Raw genomic sequence first — 20,508 nt, 5'->3', positions numbered from 1 at the left:
GTCCCTAGAGGCTGCTATCGTATGGCTGCTACTACTGACAAAGATAATAGTTCTACCACTGCTGTTTGTGCTCAGCTTGAATCCTTTGGTCAGGAAAAGCCTGTATCTTGACATCATACAGCAGGTTTAAAGCCCAGACTAGAGGATCTTCTAACTGAACAACAAGGATCTGAAGTGTAGATTGATTTAGTGCACAGATGGGTTTGAGACTGTTCACTTTCTGGACAGGGAAGTTTGGAAACTGACATGAGTTCAAGCCCAGAAGCCCTCATCCATATCTACAGACTTCGAGAAAGTTTTTCATCAGGTCAGAACTTTTTAGCTTGGCAACCACTCTGCTGAGATCGGTGCTGAGGATGTAGACAGCACTGTCTTGTTTTCCATCTGCCTGTCTGTCTCCATCTGTTGTTCCCGGTCTTAGAATTCAGACGTAAGCTCCTTGGGGGAGGAGACCTCCTTTTCTGATTAATTTATACAGCTCTTTATCACAGTGGATCTATGAGTGTGGCTCCTAAATGCTACTTCAGTATACAAGGTTAATATATATTGGAAGTATTTTAAGTAAAACCATGATAAAGGAATTCCCTTTCTCCTTCCATCACAGCATTTTAGTTTGCAGAAGTCTGTCCTCTGACTGTGCATGTGCAATGGATCTGAGCATGTTTTGTTGTTTTAGAGATGGCATCATGAGGCAATTGCCTGCGGAGGCTAGGAGATATTAGGAAGCAGCATTTTAACAACTTCCATAAAATGGCATTAAATTTGGCAAACTCATGTGCAAACAGCAAGAAGAACCCTCTGGGGAGGGCTGTTAAATGCCTTCGTCACTTAAATGCATTTAAACATTGTGTTTAAATGAAGGCAGGAGGAGTGAGATTAGCTCTCACTGTGTATCTCCCTCCCCTGCACTGCATAGTAAAAAGCATACAGACTTCTCCTTGTCAAAACCAATCGCCCTCCCATAACCCTTCTGTCACTTTAATGCAGATGAAAAGCAACAAAGCATTAATTAATTACCTTTAAAAAAGCAATGAAGATGTTGGCAGCGGCAAGTACACTTGTAATAACATTTCAATGCAATTACATTTGAATCAGAATAGAAATTGGTTTTGTAGAGTACTTTCTGTATCTGGGATATCCCTGAGTACTTCACAGCAATGATTTTGATGTGGATGGAACTGCAGATGTGTAGGTAAACAGCAGCCATTGTTGTTCCCACATGAGAGCTCTCATACACCTTCAGATATATATCATGGTGCTATGGGACTTCTCTTTCAGAAAAACGCTATATGGGATAATTAGCTTGGAGGAGATTGATCAGCAGGATGGACAGAAGGGATTTCTCTTTCATATCTTCTCCGAAGGAGCCCAAGGGTTCCGTGACTAAGACATGAACTGGTGACCCTCCTTTCTTCCCCCTCTCTGACTTAAAGAACAAAGTGCTGTTTTCTGCCTATCGCAGGCACAAAAGAAAAATGTGACCCAGAGAGACAGAAAATGCAAGAGAAGAAGCAAGCATGAAAGAGACATGGACATTGCTTAGCTGCATCATCTGCATCTTGTCTGAAATCATTAATGTCTCTAATCCTCCATGTGGTGTATAGGAAATAGAGTAGATATGCATCTCAGGCGCTTTTCAGTGGTGCCCAGTGCCAGGACCAGAGACAGTGGGCACAAACTGGAACACAAGAGGTTCCATCTGAACACAGGAAGCTGCTCTTTACTATTCAGTGACAGAGCCCTGGCACACGTTGCTAAAGAGTGCTTGTGGAGTCTCCCTCCTCGGAGATCTTCAAAAGCCTCCTGGATATGGTAGATAGACCTCATGTCTGGGTGTCCCTGCTTGAGCAAGGGTTGGACCAGATGACCTCCAGAGGTCCCTTCCCACCTCAACCATTCGTTAATCTCATAGGGTGGTTTTACCAAACAAAGGAGGCACAGTCCTTAGCAGATCCTCATAGTAGTGTGCACTTGATAACTAAAAATGTTACAGGCCTGTCCTGTGGAAGATGTACAAAACAGACTCTTCTAATAGGCTCTGTACCTCGGCTTGCACAGAGCAAGAGGAAGAGAGCTGCATCTCCAGTCTGTTAGGGGAACATACATAGATATGTACCTTATCTCCTTAAATTAAGCTGCTCAGGGGAGACGGCAGTGTGTCATGAATACTCCACCTGTCTCTTAGTAGTGCAGGAGTGAAAGGACTGCCTGATACGGGGGAGCTGTGATGATGGGGGCTCCCTGTGGCAGAGCTGTGGCCCACAGACTGGGGTTCTGTGTCATATAATGCAATGCCAGTATGAGCAGTAATAATTAAAAAAAAAAAAACACGTGGCCCTGTGGTCTCTTCAGTCCAACTACCAGAGTTCCTGTGACTGGAAATGACGTGACATCAGGATGCAGGTTTCACCTTCTGTCATGGTTTCCTGAGCTTTCCTTGTTTCTTTGTTTTTGATACAAGTCCTGTCTCACTTTTAAAATTATCTCATATAGAGCTGATCTGAGATTGTCTGGGCTTCCCAGTGTGGTGTTACCCAGTTGGGCAGCTGAACTCCACCATAACTGTTCTCTCACTCCCCCTCCTCAAAGGGGAAGCAGGAGAAAATGCGATGAAATGGAAAAAAAAAAGGGGGCTCAAAGGCTGAGATGAGGACAGGGAGATCACTCAACAATTATAATCACAGGCAAAACAGACTCAATGTAGGGAGATTAGTATAATTTATTGCCTATTCGTCAGGAGCAAACTGCTCCAGCATGGGTCCCCCACGGGCAGCAGCTCCCCCCAGGCCCCCTGCTCCTGCGTGGGCTCCTCTCCACGGGCTGCAGCTCCGGCCCGGAGCCTGCTCCTGCGGGGGCTCTCCATGGGCCGCAGCCTCCTCCAGGCCACATCCACCTGCTCCACCGGGGGCTCCTCCACGGGCTGCAGTGTGGAGATCTGCTCCGTGTGGGACCCATGGGCTGCAGGGGGACAGCCTGCTCCACCAGGGGCCTCTCCACAGGCCGCAGGGGAACTGCTGCTGCGTGCCTGGAGCACCTCCTGCCCTCCTGCTGCACTCACCTCAGGGGCTGCAGGACTGGTTCTCACCCCTCTCTCCTAGCTGCAGTTGTGCACCAGTTTTTTTCCCTTTCTTAGATCTGCTCTCACTGAGGGACAAACGACATTGCTCATGGCTGGGTTCTGGCCAGTGGCAGGTCCCTTTGGAGCAGGTGGAGCTGGCTCTTATCTAACATGGGGCAGCTGCTGGGCTCTGCTCACAGAAGGCACCCCTGCAGCCCCCTGCTACCAAAACCTTGCCATGTAAACTCCATACATTCAGGCAAGGAGCTGTTGTCCCATAGCACAGAGGCCTCTGATTCACTCCTCTCTGTGATGAACACTTACTTTCTATCTGTGAGATTTTGTTGTTTGTCCATTCCTTTTTTTTTTTTTTTTTTTCTTTTTCGCTCTCTGATTCTGGAATTGAAGTGGAAAGTAATAGGAGCAGGACAGCTGTCTCCGTTCTTCCTGACCAGTTTAATGGGCCTGCGATTTCATTGTGTAGCTGTTAGCGCTTGAGTTTTTTTCCAGCTCTCCCCTGCCTCTCAGTTGCGTGTTGCACAAACACAAGCTTGTGTGCAGTGAGAGTGCACATTGCTCTGCACGTACAAAGGTGGTTTGTAACGGGAAATACAAGAAATATTGTTCTCATAATGAATAATCCCTGAGTATCTATGAAAAGTGCTTTTCTATTGTGATGATGCTTCAAAAAAACAGGATTAGAAGGTTCTGCTGTAAGTATATAATGTTAGTTTGTTCTCCCTGCTGTTGGGGTTTCTCTTGGAAAAAAGATGTTATTTTTTTCCCCTCTGCTCATGGGAATTGTGGTCATCATGTAACATTTTCTGGTATATGCCTTCCATGGGTGGACAAAGCCACTGTTGAGCTTTGGTCAGTCCTTCATTACATAGTAAAATGTTCACATGTGAAGCAGAAAAAATGGAAGCAAAATAAATTTGCAGTCTGGGGTTCAGCTGCTGGAACAATAAATAGTATCTTTTTGACATAGAACCTAATTCCACTTGGTCTTCAGATTTTAATGATAAACCTGACACTAATCAAGCATGCGTCCTGACAGAAGATCATGTCACATGTCCACATTTTATTTTGTTCATGTACATTGTCTATTTCAACCTGTTTCTGTTTCGTTCTCTCTCTCTTTCCAAAATAAAAACCAGAAATGAACTTTTGCTGTAAACTGTCAGTCATTGTGCACATACTGATAGGAGCAGTTTGTTAGCTTCAGTTGTATTTTCAAGGGGAATGGCTTAGGAAGGGAAGAACTTAAATGGCCAAAACACTTGCCGGTGAAGCCTCGTCCTTGCACATTTTCCTGGGATTTGCTCCTGAGTTGTTCCATTGTCCAGAGTAATATTCTCATATACAGTGGGGTGGGTGAGGATGAACATGCTCTTTATGCAGTAAAAAGTTCCTGTTGTTCGCACAGATCCAGCTCTGGAATAGTGGATTTAGTCCTCACTACAAGCAAGCCTTGAATAAGGATGTCTTATGGAGTTACCTTTTTTGTTTTACAGAGTTAATTCCTTGTTTTCTTTTTCTTTGCAGCTAGAACATATTCAGAAACACATATGGTATATGTAAGTAACACTTTTTGAATTCACTTTTGCATGCATTCAGTATTAATCATGTTATGGGGGCTGGTATTCTCGTGATCTATGACAAGAGAGATTGGAGTTTGAAAGCAGCTTTCACACAGGTGGAGAAAGGGGCAGAGGATGGGAAGGCATCTAATGTGTTGGGTTTTTTTACCCTCTGCTGCTAGTATAATTTCATCTCTATAGATTCAAGCTAGGAAATATGTATGCAGTGACTAACAGTTGTCTGAAATAAAACATTTAGTCCACCAACTTGTTGTGTTAAAAAGATATCTGCAAGTCATCACCACTGAAAAAACCCACAACCTAACAGCCGTATTTGGTTTGCTCTTCAAGTGCTCCAGAGAATCCCTTGTAATACCTTCTTGACAAGAAAGCTTTTGCTTGTTCCTTCTTGGCATCTTGGCTTTCCAAGTAGAAACAAAAATTATTATATTGATAAGTAAGCACCTGTGAACAAGAGATTTTCTGTCTCATAATCCCTACTGCTTCACAGCAAGCTAAGAGGCTGCTTCTGACCTTGTAACCTGTTGATGTGAGAGTAGTTCTGTGACTTGATTAAAAGCAGCAGTCTTGACAGTGAAACAGGAGGTCTGTGATAAAAGTACATGCCTGTTGAGTGGTTTGGGTGTAAGGAAGATTGATAGCTTTTAAAAGTGACCTTGCACTCTGTGTAGCCCTAATAGTATTTAAAGAAACCTAAGTAAATAACATTTTTTGTTTGTACTCACGATAACCCAATCAAACTAAGGAGAATACTTCGCAGATATTAAATAAGGAAATTATGCTTTGATACTTGCTTCTGGGGGTCAGCGTTCCTACACACTCCCTGGGTGGGTGATAAGAAAAGTCCTGCCTTCATAATCCTTCTCTCATTGCTCTTGGGAAATATTTGAGGATGATATGAACTGATATTTAAGCCTGTCACCAGGAAGAAAAAACACCTTTGTTTTGATTTGTTTTGTTTTCTCTAAATCTATCTTATGGGCACTGTTCACTTGCTGGCTTCACTGACTTCAGTAGGACCCAAGGGCATTCAACAGTTTGTAGAATAACATGTTTTGTTCTTAGTTCACCTGAAATGGTGGCAGCACTCTGCCTGTGGCTTTTTCATGCGCTCTACAGTTACCGGCTGACATGGCACCTTTTAAAATCAGAGAAGGACTTGAGTCTTGTTTGCTACAGGTTTGTTTTTTTTCAGCTCTGATGGATAAATGTAAGAGAAATTGAGGGGGAAAATCTCTAATTGTAAATCTGAAGTAGCCCTCCTGTAAAGTCGCACTAGAAATTCCAGAAGTAAATTCTGGTTCTGTAAGACTGGACAGCTGATCCCCTTTGTTTCTTTATGGAGTAAGATCAGCTGACTTCAGTTTCTCTGTGCTTTAATCAGAAGTGGAATAGGAAATAAAATTAAATGTCATTGATCACTTCTATTATTACTGTAACCATCCTCAAGATTTTAACCTGGAAGTTTTCGCCTCAGAGGGTTATTGTCCCCGGCTCACGTGCACAATTAGGCAGGTGTTATTTCATGACTTTATTCTAGATTTTAAATATGAAGATTTTTTTCTTTGCAGACATAAGCGTTAGAACGTTTTCATGCACTTCTTGATGAAGGTCAGATTCTGTGATGACTGGCACAGTGAACAGGTTTTTAGCCTGACGGAAATGGCATCTGAAGCCATTCTCATAAGTATAAGCTGAGTTTCGCAAAAGCAAGTGCCTCCTACACTCCTGCTATAGTCAATAAAGAGAGAGAAAGGCTCCTCCAGAAATCTGTTCAGATTGCCTAAAACAAAGTTTCTGCTCAAAATAGCTTTTTAAAGCTATATTTTTAAGGCTCTCTCTCTCTCATTCTCTACTGGCCATGGATTGACCTAAGGAGGTTAACCTCCTTTGGCTAAATTTAGTCTGTGAATAACTTTACCACCTCCAAAACTCTACTGCTTTCATCTGGTAATGTTTCACAGCCTCTTTGCATTCATTTTGCCTGGAAATACTGATGCTGACAGAGAAGGAGTGGTTACAAGTGTTTGCACACTGTAGCTGTTTTGCTCACATCTTTCATTTTCTCCTTACTTCACTTAACACTACTGTCCCATGTTAAATCTTTATTCTTTGTCATATATAAGTTGCTGACCTGAAGGTTGTTCTCAGAACCCAATAAGTCATTTCACTTAATTCTTCAAATAAATATTCAGGATTTTGTAAAACTGGGGAAAAGGTTTAATTGCAGTCTCAGCGGACAGAGAAGGAGGTCTTGAAAGTTGAAATCATGATTCACAAGCCTATAAAAAAGAAAAACCAAGGAGAAACCTTTCATCACCAGCCTCCAGTTCTTCTTACTCTCCCACCCAAATTAATTCAGTGAGTTTTTTTAAGCCTTTTTAATTTAATTCATTTATTTTTACTTCAAGCACAGGTTATCTTCAATCAGCAAATAAACAGCAGATGTTTTCACCTCTTTGTACTAAAGCAAGATGGCAAATAAATTTAGCTATTATGGTAAATGCATACTTCAGTAACACTGAATTATTGCCCTAATTGTGGAGGTACCAAATTTACTAAAATCAGAAGAAGAATGGTATCAGTGCTGCTTCACTTTGCTCTGATGTAAATGTGCATCTCAGTGAGATTCACAAGGAAATTTCATGGAGAGACTGAAAAAGTCCGCCCTGTTCTGGAATCACATCCATTGTATGCACCATTCCTCACAAAAGAGGCAGGGTTTAAAAGCAGTAATTACATTCATGCAGGCCTTTAAAAAATATACGTGATTTGCAGTATTCATTGGGTGACATTGTTTGATGTCTATGTGGGTTGAAATGCAACAAATTTGTCACTCTCTACCAGACTGAGAATGGAACAGGCAATACAGGCATGCCAATCACAGCACAGACCGGTGATTTTCATTTCCCAAAGCACTGAATGCATTGCCAAATGATGAGGCACCTCTTGCAGATTTTTCTGGTACCTGATGAGGAGGTATGAATATTCCTGCCTATGTCTGAGGCTGACCAGGTGCCGGGCATAAGGAAAAGCCACTTTTCACTGCACAGAAGATACCAAGTTGTGCTCTCTAGAAATGGCACCCAAGCTGATAGCTGTAAAAGATGCTTGCAGGTGATATTCTGCTGTAGGCTAGGGCAACAAGTAGGCAACCCAAAATTTCTGGGAATTTTCCAAAACAATAATTTCTTCTTAGTCTCTTAAATTACCTTAAGGACCTCTGTTTTTAATGTAATAAATTATTAATGAAGTCTGTTCCTTCTAAAAATGAACTCCAGATCATTAAAAAACAAAATCTCAGCTGCTGTCCGAAGGTCCATCCTGCAAGAATTTATCTTAATGACAATATCATCAGTGGCTTTAATAGCCAAGGTTATGGTCTAGTCTTTGCTTATTACCTGCTGGGAGCTAAATCTTGACACACTTTGACTAATAACCAGCTTTAAGAGTAGCTACCTCCTAAAGACAGGGCACTCATGGAGTAAGATATTTCTTTAGTTGGACAAGATTTCCAAATTTAGCCATTAGATTCAGGACCATGTTGTCATTGCACAAGACATAGAGACTTCTGTGAGACTCCAAGGAGGCATCAGCCCCATAAACAACAAATGCAGCCTGGACCCGATAGTCACACATTGACATCACAGAAAGGAAAGGGAAGACCTCACCTGAAGAATTTGAAAGCCTCAAGGTCACACAGAGCATCCACTGAGAAATAGCGAAGGGCCCGTATAGACAGTTTCTCCAACCAAAACACCACCACCACCAAACCCACCTCTTTAGGTGGATAGAGTTGACCTAGGTTGCTCCTTTCCCAGCTAAACAAAAGCAAAGGTTATCCAGGGTGCCTGCAATATGTAGCATTTGGTCTGTTACAGATGTCATGACATCTTGACATGTTTCTTACAATAAGGGCTTTTAACTGCAACAAATAATCTGCATTTCCTGAGTCCAGTCAACAGAGTGAGAGGATCGTGCAGGAAGCCTGTGTTAACTACTTTCAAAGAGTAATATGCTCTACCACTAATGTATGTTCCTAGGTTTGCCACTGACCTCAGGCATCATGCTTGGGCCAGAAGTTTCAAATTTGCATTTCTGAAGAGAAGCAGAGTTTTATTTAGGAATATAAATAAACAAACTGGTTTCCTAAAAAAAATCCTCTAAAGTGTGTTAAATATATACCTCAACAGTGAGATCTCTTAAATCACCTTGGAAGTTTCTGAGTACGAAATGGTTGCAGTGCTGGTTGTAAAGAGCTGGTGAAACGCAGCGAGGGTTTGTTCTCACAGCTCGTTGTTTGAGGGGGAATCGTTCAGCTTGCGCTTCCCAGCCCGACAGCCTGAGTCTGGCCTGCTGATGAGACAGCATCTCTAAAACCACGTAGTGTTGTAGAAATGTTTGGCATTAGGATGCTGAACAGCTGCTTACATTATGAGGGCACTGGTAAGTGAAGTTCCTACTGCTTTTCTGACTGAACACAGACATTTCTCATTAAAGACCCAAATCCACAAGGTGCTGGTCATTCTCAGCCTTCATGGTGGTGTCTTCTGAAGAGAATATCTGTCTGGTTGCGAGATCTGGTCTCTCAGTGGGGATTTAACAAGCTATTTCCATATGTTGCTGCAGGCTGTGTTTCAGAGTACAGGTTCATTTGTGACTCATGTTTCTTTTCTCTCCTTCTTTCCCTGCCCCCTTTGTCTCTCTAATCTTCTTTCCTCTGCAGAGGTGGTAAGAATGAGCCAGAACCAGAGCAACCAATCCCTCGAAAGGTGCAGATTCGTTCTCTCCCTTCCTTGGAGGATATCGATCCAGACGTGTTAGATAGCATGCACTCGTTAGGCTGCTTCCGTGACCGAAATAAACTCTTACAGGACTTGTTGTCAGAAGAGTAAGCACTTGCTCAGTCTTAATATCAGTTGGGTGTCCAGGGGCTGGGATGCTTACAGACCTGGGGAAAGGTGGAAATCATTTTACTGTGTCTCTTGCTATGAGGGACTTGTAGCAACGTCTCACTCTCTAGCTGCTCAGCAGCCAGTGATGTTCTGGGAGGGAGCAAGGGGTCACTGAACTTTCCTAACACTTGGTGTCAGCGGAGGAATATTGTTGTCTCTTCCCTTGCTGCTAGGCATGGTCATTTCACAAAAAGATGGGTCTTGCAGTCCAGACGGGGAGGTGTTGGTGCTGCTATTTGTGTTGGATATGCCTTTGTGGGCAAATTGTTACTTATTTCAAACTTATGCCTGAGAGCTGCTGTGTTTCCTGAGGTGTTACCAGGGACACGTGGTGGAAAGAGCACACAGAGGCTCAGGAAATATGTCTTGTGCCACTCTCCAGCTTCTTGTGGATGTGTTACCTCATCTATCCTGTGGCTCTGTTCCAGATGCGTAATGTGGGAATCGTATTTCCTTCTCTCACAAGCTGCTTGTTGGAGACAGCAAGGTTCTCAAAAGCTTTGTGGGTTATATATCTAGTTGGCAGGCATTTCCAGCTTATTTAGAATAACTGTAACTATTTGTTTGATGAGAAAGGTTTATTTACACATTGTTGCTTTTTTATCTTCAAATTTAAAGATATTTTCATTTTTTTTCAGAGAAAACCAAGAGAAAATGATTTATTTTCTTCTGCTTGACCGGAAGGAGAGGTATCCCAGTCATGAAGATGAGGATCTTCCCCCTAGAAATGAAATAGGTACTACAGATAAGACCTCTGTCATCACAAACACATCTTAAGTAGTTCCTCTTCATCTTTTTGTTTTTTAATATCCTCAAACCCTAGCATTACTATTACTTTCCTACTGAAACAGTGCACAGCGCTAGTGAGAATCTGCAGCCTGAGGCAGGCAGGTCTGTTTTCTGGTTACAGGGATTCATTTTTCTGGACATAATCTGTGTCAGTGCAGAAACATCCAAGTTGGTTTTGAACCAGAAATCATAAAAAATACCATGTGGACCCACAAGCTGCCTCTATGCAAGTAGGTGAAGTTTAGGACCATTGTAATGTAGTGGCAGAATTTTCTAATTACTAATCTACATGCAGTATTGCAGAAGCATTGCTTCTGGACTTGTGCTAGTAAGACTGTGTAGCATTACATCCCGATAAAGTTATGTGTGTACACATCCTCTTTTCTGTAGGTAAATACATACACTGTTAGAAGTATGAGTAATATCACTTGCCTGTTTATAGTACATACATTATACTACCATGTTTTTAGACTATCTTAAAAAGATTTTAAAAGCTTAATAGCAGTAAGATTACATATTTTATAAAACTCCTGTGATAATGTTTTATTTCTGGAGAATTATTTGTTAGTATTTTAGAGTGCTGTTGATCACCAAGGACTACACTAATCTAGACAACAGGAAAAATGCTCCCCTAAGGAGCTAACTATGTAAGTGACTCTTGCTCTGTAGAGTGACAAAAGTTTAACTAATAAAGCATTACTCACTTCTGTCAATGACCTGAAATAGCATTTTTATATACTAGTGTTGTGATTTTTAGATCTTGTATTTCAGCACTTTGAAGGCTAGAAGCAAAGTGCTCTTCATTCTCACTGGAAAGCCTGTAATCTCCCAGGCCTACAGGGCAGTGGTATATTGAACTATACGTTTGCTAATACTGAACTGAATTATTACATTATCGAAGTTCCAGGCTCCAGGCCCTATAATTTTACAGGGAAATCTCATCTGTGGGGGATGAAATGGAAATTCTGAGTCAACACAGTAATTTTTTAAACACTTACCTGGATGGAGCTGCAGAAAGTATGTTAGCAAGCATCCTGACGAAGATGGGTTGTTGTGTCTACTGCGGGTGCTCCGGTCAAAAGGCCCTTTCTCAGTGCAGTTTGTCTTCTAACACTTTATTCATCAGCTTTTGACTCAGATTGTCCTGCAATGCAAAGACACCACCATCTTGTTTTAGAAATGCTTCTGTCATAAGAAAAGAAGCAAGATGACTAGAATGTTCATATCCAGCATGTAAGTGAATACACAGCTATGACCGTAACACAGCATGTATATCTCTTACACATGTATTTTCATGTGTTGAACTGTTCTTCTCTCCTGATTTTTTTATTTTTTTTTTTTGTACAAGGAGTGAAAATGTTCCCCATCAGGAAAACACTACAGTGAATGTATCTTTGTGCTGCATTAACACATGTTAGACTTGGAGCATTATTCTTTGAGAGTTTGTAAGTTGTATTTTGTCTTCCACAGGGGGTTTCCACCTCCTCTGTTCCCAGCAGTATTTCTGAGAACATGGGGCAAGGTTTAATTAAGAGCAGTCATGCTTCTGATGAGTATCTCATCATTAGCCATTAGCAATGGCTTTGCACAAACAGAGAAGAGCAGAGAAAAGGTAATGGATTTAATATTAGCAGGTTGAAGAAACCACATTTGTGAGAGTTATGTATTGCCTGAGCTCTTGCCAGGGGAAAAAAAATAAAAAAGGTGCACCTCATTATATTTTGCTTTTCCCTCTTTCTTCCAAAACATGGAAATGAGAAATTTCTCAGTAAAATATGTGAATGTCAACTAATGTCTCCCTGAGCAAAAGGCTTCTGTGTGGTGGAAATTCTTAATAAACCAGAGAACAAGAGATTGAGCCAGAGTTGCCCTATTAGGATGTAAGTGCCTCGTCCAAACTCAGAAGATGAAACTTTCCTGCCTTTCAGATAAATGCTGTTATAATTGGATTATTATCTACATGATACTGCCTTCCTCCGTAAAAAAGAAAAAAAAAAAAAAAACCTTAAGAATGGCTTCACTTTTCTGATGTGAAATGAAAGGAAAAATACATCTCCAAAACTACCACATCCAGACCAGGACTTGAATGTGGGTTTTTGTTTTGTTTCCATGTGAAATAGTTCCAGAGACTCAAAAACAGAAGTATGCACATTCGCGGTTTTCCTATTTTTAATTCCTGTGCTGCTGCAAAATCTCCAACTGTTCTTATATGCCACCACTTTAGTCTTTATGGCAGGATGGCTGTGTACTTTAGCATCTTTAGACTTGACATTGATGACAGACTCAGTACCCTGTGGTTTCTTATTCAGACCTTTTTAAAAAATATGTACAGTACTTGACAACCTTAGCCATGTATAGTGTAGGTTTGTAGCCAATTTAAAGAGGAATCAAATACCACTGTTAGAAGACCAACTACGTCGATGCAAACTTCTGGATGTATTTTCCGTCAAACCTTTGTGAATTGCTGTTGTTGAATTTATGGGTGTGTTTCAGCACCTGCTCCTTTTGCTTATTCCCTCTATTTGAAAGTTTAAAATACAGATTGGAAATCAGTATCTTCCAACATATTGAGCAAAGATTGATATAAAAGAATGATTTAGCTTGTTAGCAATACCCTTATCTTCTTTAATTGCTCTGTTGATTCCCTTATAGTCCTTCTGGCTACTATCCTTCTTTCAAGCTTTCTTTTTTTTGACGGCTGTACAAAACATTGTTCAAATCTTTGGCTCATTTTTCTTCAAATTCCTTTTTAGCTCTCTTTTAATGTCCACCTTATATTTGGCCTAACTGTCACTTTTGCAACTGTCACTTGGTTGAATTGCCATTTTCTAAAGTGTTCTGTTTTGAACATGCATGGATGAAATTGCCTTTAAAAATATCTTCTCGTATAATGTTTTTCTTGCCTTTTTCCTTCTTGTTTAGACTCTATTATTAACTAACCGTGATGCAGTCTGAGCTTACTCATCTCCTTTCTTTTGACTTTAGCTGCTTGCTTCATCTTCTTTCTTCATTCTTTTTTGTCATCTTCCTACTTCATTTTTTTCCTTTCTTTAATTCAACTGCACTTTTTTCCTTTCATTTCTAATGTCTCATATCCCTCTAGGAATCTTTATATTTACTCTCTTGTGGATACCAAACTTAATTTCATCCTGGTTATGTGAGTTAGTCGTCTGTAATCACACTTCTTATACCAGCATTTGTACTGTAGGATGGATCCTTTCTTGTTCTTTGAACTTGTTTGAAGAAGCAGGAATTTGAAATGTCTAAATCCTGTCCTAGCTTATTATTGACCACTTCTCTGTGTGCAACTGAAGTCACTCAATACAACTGTTTTATTAAGTTTATCTTCCACTGTTTTTTCCTTAACTTTATGCACTGAATTTTTTCCTACTGTACATTTTTATTACTGAAAGTAGTTTGAAATGGAGTGAGATACAACTGTTTCTATTCTAACTCATTTTTAACAGGCGAATTATTATTATAATACAAATAATACTTATACAGTAACACACTCGGTTGTTATTACTAGCCCGTTTGCATTAGGGCTGTATTTACTCATGCTCATTGTTTCAAGAATAATCCCTGCGTCAAGGGAACCATATTCTAAAAAGCATGATGTAAGAGAGAGAAGAAACAAGCAAGTAGGCAGGAGCTGAGGAGGTCAGGGTAATGAAAATAATACCAGACTAGGCGGTAGTGACGTAACTGTGGCAGTAGTGATATAATTGTCAAATATAGCGTTATTGGTTTTACAAAGGAATCCTGGCAGAGGAAGAAGCCTTAGAGACTGGACACTGTGAGCCTCTTTTTGACTGAAGAGGTGAAGAATGCCTTTTCTTACAGGTGGTCACTCTCCACTAAAATTAAAAATGCACCTATAAACAGAGGCAGGGTACTGAAATAGCCCAATCAAAGCAAGAAAATCTTTCCCTATTTATTTTTCTGCTTTCCTCTTTACTGTTTTCATGCTATCAGATATGTTAGTAATAAAAGAACTCAGCAGGTCTGCATTTGGCTCCCTGCATCACCATGGAGGTGTGTAAGATTTGGCAAGTCACCTTAGACCACTTTCTGTTATGCAGTTTGGTATCTAAAGACTCTTTCCAGAGCAACTTAGGTGCTTCTCAAAACTGCAGTAAATGTTTGTCTGCACCTTTAGGTATGAAATGCCTTTAAATATCTCATTCTTATACCCCAGTTTTCACTCTGTAGAGTGAAAGTAGCACTTCCATACATCATAGGAATGTTACACAATAAAAAGTATAAAGCACTTCAGTTACTGTTGCAGTAAAAGCTGTATGATGACCTCCGAGATAAACTTCAGTAGCTCTCATCAGAGATTCATCTCAGGTAGACAAGAATGTTTAATTTGTAATGCTGAAGGAGGAAAATATAACACAGCAGGGAAAACTGAAATCTAATCTTGAAGATGCAAAAAAAAGGATATGTTTTCAGAAGAGAATGTGAGTCTGAATTTAGAATCTACTTATGTCCTTGTGTCATGTTAAATTTAGCTAGCATGGACATTGAAAGCAAGCTCTAGCAACCTGAGTGCATGTGCAGAATCCCTGGATGGCATACACTCTGGCTAACAGCTTCTGCTATAGCCCATGCTATCATCTTGCTATTACTGTTATCAGCTTTGTAAGGTAATTTGTGCAGGCTGTGCTATAGTTGTACCTTTATTTTACAGTGCTCATACATTCAGGACAGTAGCAATACTCCTTTTTTCTGCAGATGGATTGCAACTTATGTCTTAATGCTTGTAAATTTGGAAGAAAAGAGACCGCAAATGTTCATCCCCATCATGAAGATACCTATCTCTGTAGGGGGGTGTGAGAGTGAGATTGTTGAGAAAGGACTGATCCAACATTTGTGAGGTAAATCACAGCCAGATTCAGCTGACAGTGTTTTCTTTTCATAAAGATCCCCCCCGGAAGCGTGTGGACTCCCCAATGCTGAACAGGCATGGGAAGCGGCGGCCAGAAAGGAAGTCGATGGAGGTTCTCAGCGTGACAGATGGCGGCTCCCCAGTCCCTGCTCGCAGAGCTATTGAAATGGCACAACATGGACAGAGGTGGGTCTCTCCTTTACCCAAGAGCTGAGAGTCCCTCCTGGGTTTGTTACCCTCTTTTATGTTGTACATACAAAGGAGCTGTGGAGCTTTTCTATTCATAGCAGCACTCATAACAACTTCCAAGCACACTTGCAACATGATCTGGCAGTCAACAGCGCTTATGCACACAGGAGCAGAAGCCCTGCCAGGGGCTTAAGAGCTCTGTTTGCTTGCAGCTATTTCTCAGGAAACTGCTCTGTCTTCTGGGCAAGATTCATCTCATCTCATTTTAATTGTCCAGAACATAGGGATTCAGTCTGAGCTGGATGCACAGGCTGTCACTCTAGGTAGTGGGGACAGATGAGGTCTTTGAAAGATCTTAGATACATATGTCCTCTGTTCCAACACTCTTAGGATAAGTTATGCTCTGGTCATTCTTCTCTGTCTCCATAGCCTACAGCAGGAATCTAGATGACTCTCTTGGATTAGGTACCTAGCTTTTAGGAACCCGAAGTTAAATGAGATGAACCTCATGATCCATGTTGTTAGAACAGCTTGACTCTGGAAAGCCCTGTCCTATCTGTGGATACCTCTAAAATGTGCTGTCAGAGCCAACATGCATCTGACCCCCATAAATTACCACCTGTCTGTAAAGCAATGAAATGAGTATAATTTTACTTCTTTTCTCTCAGAGAAAGTGTTAGTCTTGTGGAGAAACAGCAGAGGAGCATGGTGTTTCCTCAAGGCATGCTCTGGGAGAATAAGTGAACTGTAGAAGTTCACTTATACGAATAATGGAAGTTGTTTCCTCAATCACTATGCCTACCCTAAGGGAAGCACATGCATTTGGTTTTACACTTGTATAAATGAATCAGTACTAAAGAACATTTCATAAATGTGTATGCTGTTGATGCTGTAACTTCTGTTTCAGCTTTATGACATGATTACTTTTGTTTAGCTGTTAAGATCTGCTCAAAATGAGCTTGCTGTGCCTGCTCAGAAACTCCCTTTGCTGACTGAGAACTGTGTGAAGAACATGGAATGATTTCATGTCCAGAGGCCCCTAGATCTGCTGGAAAGTTTTACTGACAACTGTTGCAGTTCAGTCTATAGAGAGGAAAAAATGTTGGTTTTGAGGATCTTGCTAGGACTTCAGACCTAGCATGGCCTTGAGATACACTGCCAGAAAGATTTTTCATTGTATTGTAGGTTGGAAACCTGTCTCGAGTGTGTGGTTTGCTTTGATATTTAATGAGGTCTGGACTAAGGAAGCATTTAGGGCAGGGTGTATTCTCAGTGTTCTTCATAGGCCTCAAAGTGATAGGGATTAATGCAAGACTGACAAACAGTTGCTCACTCCTTGTTCAACTTAGTGTTTAATCTGGTATCCGGTAGAGGTCTGGGCCATGAAGCTCCCAGAAATCAGCCAGACAGGTGAATCACTTCTCCCCACCCCAAGGCTGCCTGTGAGTTGCAGTACTCTGCAGCTGTTTGCAGTAACTGTCCAACTGGGCGGAACAAATAGGAAGGGGTGAGATGAACAGTCGAAGGTAATGATTCAGTCATGTTCATCCAACCTAGAACGTGTTAGATTGATCCTGAAATTTTCTGAGAGCTGAAATCTTCTCTTCCAGCTCTCAGCTTTGCTTTTGGATTCAAAAACGCTGAAGAAGCAAAGCTGCATCTCATTATCCAAAGTATTTCTTTGGCTTTTAAATGTCTCACTCAATTCTGCAGATGAGAAAGCATTTAAAGCCAAACATCTGAGATGAGTGCAGAGCAGAGGAGGCACATACCCAGGCGACGTATCAGTAAGGAAGGACTTTGGCTCATAGGAAGAAGTGAAACATGCCAGGCACAAAAGAGATAGAGGGAAATGCATACCACACAGCTCAGAGCTGGACATAAAGGTGTGATTAAGGGTGGAGGAAGGGATGTAATAACACCATGATTGATGATGATGAGCTTGGTAGAGCTTATTTTGGAAGGGGTTAAATGGAAGATGTTATTTTACTCTATGTCTGAGCTTCCATAATTCATACCATTCCACATCCACAGACGGCACATTTTGTGTTGCTGGCAGCACAGTCGTTTATAACGTGAACTGGCTTCATTAACAAACACCACTGCATGGGGATTGTCTGGGGACGATGCATTGCTGATGGGGCACCATCTGTCAGAGCAGTCAGTAACAAAATGACAAGTGCCTTCCACCAAGACTGAAGGATTTTTAATGGCTAGCTGCATATTATTTTCCATTAAATGACCCACTGAGAGTGGATTTTACAGCACTAGGTCTTAGATCCCAGAAGTGAATGCTTTTTTTTAAGAATGGCATTTTTTTGTTCTGGATAGATGACTGTTCAGTGCTTTTATCCTATAATACTAGGAAAACAGGGAGGTAGACCATGGAAACAGGCCTCTTATTTAGACACAAATGACTTGTGCAATCATCTGGAGACACAGACATTACTTCTTTTTTAAGGTAGCAGAGATATTCTTCTAACCAGTGGGCAGAACACACCCATGTTTCTTGTGATTTAGTCGTATGTTCCCTTTCCCTGTAGTGAACAGATGTTTTCTTGTATAAAGGGGATTGTAACCTCTGGTTTTATGTGTCTGTGTGATGAACTGTGCTTTTGGTAATAAAATGGGGTCCTTACAAGCGTCTGGTCTTGGCTTGTTTAAGGGCACATCTTTCCATTGAGGTTTAAGTCTTGGCAGTCATACAGGCTGACAAAGTATTAGGTGAAAAGCATAGTCCTTTAGTGATTTAGTTCTGGATAGTGTAGGAGAGGAATTCAACACAAGGACCGCTTTTTGAGCTTTCAGACTCCTTGAAATGTTTGTGCTGACCTCTCCAAGTGTTCTTCATTGGGTCTTTGACTGTGTATGACAAAATAAATGTGCACAAACACCAGCCACCCTAAAACTGGTGACTAACTATTGTTGATTCATGGTTTTCGCTACTAGTTGTCAACTAAAGGTGTTCATAATTGCATCTTATTTGATTCTGCTTTTCTGGTATCCACATTTCTCAGACTATCTGGTATTTCACTGAAATGTCAAAAGAAAAGTGGTAGGTTCTGAGCGTAGTTTAACACCAGCTAATTTGTCCCCTGTGCCAAAATCAGACAGACAAGGGAGAATTCTGTGGGAACTAGAATCCTGTGGGGATATGCCAGAAATTTTCAGCAGCTTTTCTGTGAGAGTCCAAAAACTGTTCTAAAATAGGCTTCATTAACTATACATTTTCTTCTGGCTAATGAAGTGGATAGCTTGCATGAAAGATCAGCTAACATTAGAAAACAGTGTTCTGCGAAACAGTGAAGCATATTACCAGTGAAACATGTTACAGAGAGCTGCCCTTTTAGCAAGGCAGAGGGAATTTTGCTTCTAAGCTTCAGGGATTCACACCCAAGATTATAAAGAAGGACATTTCTCTATACACTGAGTATAGGGAAGAGAGCTGGGAGTAAGTGGTAATAGACGTACAAATTAGAATACAAAATGGATTACTTTTCCTCTAAGAGTCTCTGTGGCCTAATTTGAACCTTTTCCCAGATCATGCTTAGTGTTGAGATCTGCTAGAGAAGTCCGAGTAACGAGTGCTATGCAATCTGTGCCTTCAGGCACGTTCTATATCCCCTGGACAATGTGACGAAGTAGATTGCGCTTGGGTTTTCAACTGGATAGAGAAGAGCAGGGTTTACAAGTATGTTTGAGTGAAGTCATCTTAGACCTCAGAAGTCAGGTGGAGATAACGAACTTCAGCTGTGTGTAGGCTTGAGCCATAGTTGGAAAGTAAAAGAAAGGTTCCAGAGCATTACTTTAAAAGGGGAGGACGGGTTGGGGGGCTGGGTGTCCAGCATTGCTTCAGGTGACTCTTTTTTATAAATGTCCACACTAGTAACTCTGTTTTCTCGCTTTGTTCCTGCCATAGTAAAACAATGTTCAGTAAAAGCCTGGATATCTCTGAAGCCAATCCCAAATTCAACAAAGAAGAAAGGTATAAACACTGACAATATGTTCCTCTCCTCTACCTCACTGCTGAGACCTTAAAGATGCAGTACTTACCTTCTCTGTGTGGGGACATAGCTGTTCTCTCCTTAGAGAGAAACAAAGAGGGTGGGATATTTACAGTCCCACACTACATATATTTTTCTATAGTTCTATACATTTGAGGCTATCCCCAATGCAGCTTGTGACTGTACTGTTTTCCCCACTAAAATGTCATCCTGCCGTTACTTCTGGTTCAGTCCTTCCCCAAGTTAGGATGTCCAGGCTAGAAGATGTATTTGCTAGGACTGCTTTGGGAATATAAAACACTAAGAAAGGCCAGAGTGCTTCATTCCCAGCACTAGAAACAGCAGTACAACTGAGTCAGCAAAAGCAGTGGTAGGAAACTTTGGAAATCCTGACTGACAGAGCAAAATATTAAGTGCCTCTAGGTAAGAGCCAAACTCTTTAAGCAGCCTGGCTGCATCACAGAACACAAGAGGAAAAAATCATTGAAAGAGAGGGGGTTTGGAGGATGATTCCAGTCTAGCAGTCTAACAGATGCTGAAGAATAACAAAAAGAGTAACTGCCAACTGTGAATAAAGGCACAGCAGAAGACATACAGGCCACCAGATTTAGGGAGTGTTAGTGGACTCACTTAAGTTTGAGTCCATGAACAAAAAAAGAAATTTAAGAGGAGGTTGTTGGTGGATGTGGAATTCTGAAAATTGCAGTCTCAGAGGAAGAGAGTTCTTCTCTAATGTTAAAAGCTGGCATCTGGATGGATAATTCTTCATTTATAAGATGATCCTCACACATTTTGGACAAACACTCAGTTTATCTGAAATCAGCAGCTTGAGATTTAGGACTATTCCATATGATTCAGAAAGGGGAAAGCAGTGAATTCCTTAAAGGAACCAACCTGAGGACTCAGCTAACCATTCTTCTTTCCATTTCCCCTTTTAATGTAAGCCTTTCTACTTAAAGATAAATGTGGCGTTTAAGCCACAGGAGACTCCTAGGATGTAAGGACAGCCCCTGTTTTGGCC

General features: G+C 41.1%; 1 protein-coding gene across 8 annotated transcripts in view; it reads left to right on the top strand.

Annotated features, from left to right (window-relative positions):
* Positions 1-20,508, top strand: part of BRSK2 (BR serine/threonine kinase 2) — a 308,810-nt gene that overhangs the window by 240,428 nt on the left and 47,874 nt on the right. For 4 of the 8 annotated variants that reach the window (XM_066997943.1, XM_066997942.1, XM_066997941.1 and 1 more), the window contains 5 exons: positions 4,604-4,635; positions 9,386-9,550; positions 10,253-10,350; positions 15,330-15,480; positions 19,403-19,468. In XM_066997943.1, coding sequence (XP_066854044.1) covers positions 4,604-4,635; positions 9,386-9,550; positions 10,253-10,350; positions 15,330-15,480; positions 19,403-19,468 — 512 coding nt within the window. The remainder of the gene's footprint in view (positions 1-4,603; positions 4,636-9,385; positions 9,551-10,252; positions 10,351-15,329; positions 15,481-19,402; positions 19,469-20,508) is intronic. The other 4 variants (XM_066997946.1, XM_066997944.1, XM_048066549.2 and 1 more) reach the window with 1 other exon arrangement.

This window comes from Anser cygnoides, chromosome 5 (genome assembly GCF_040182565.1).
Source record: "Anser cygnoides isolate HZ-2024a breed goose chromosome 5, Taihu_goose_T2T_genome, whole genome shotgun sequence".
Lineage (NCBI taxonomy): Eukaryota > Metazoa > Chordata > Aves > Anseriformes > Anatidae > Anser > Anser cygnoides.
This window is presented reverse-complemented; position numbering and strand designations above follow the sequence as displayed.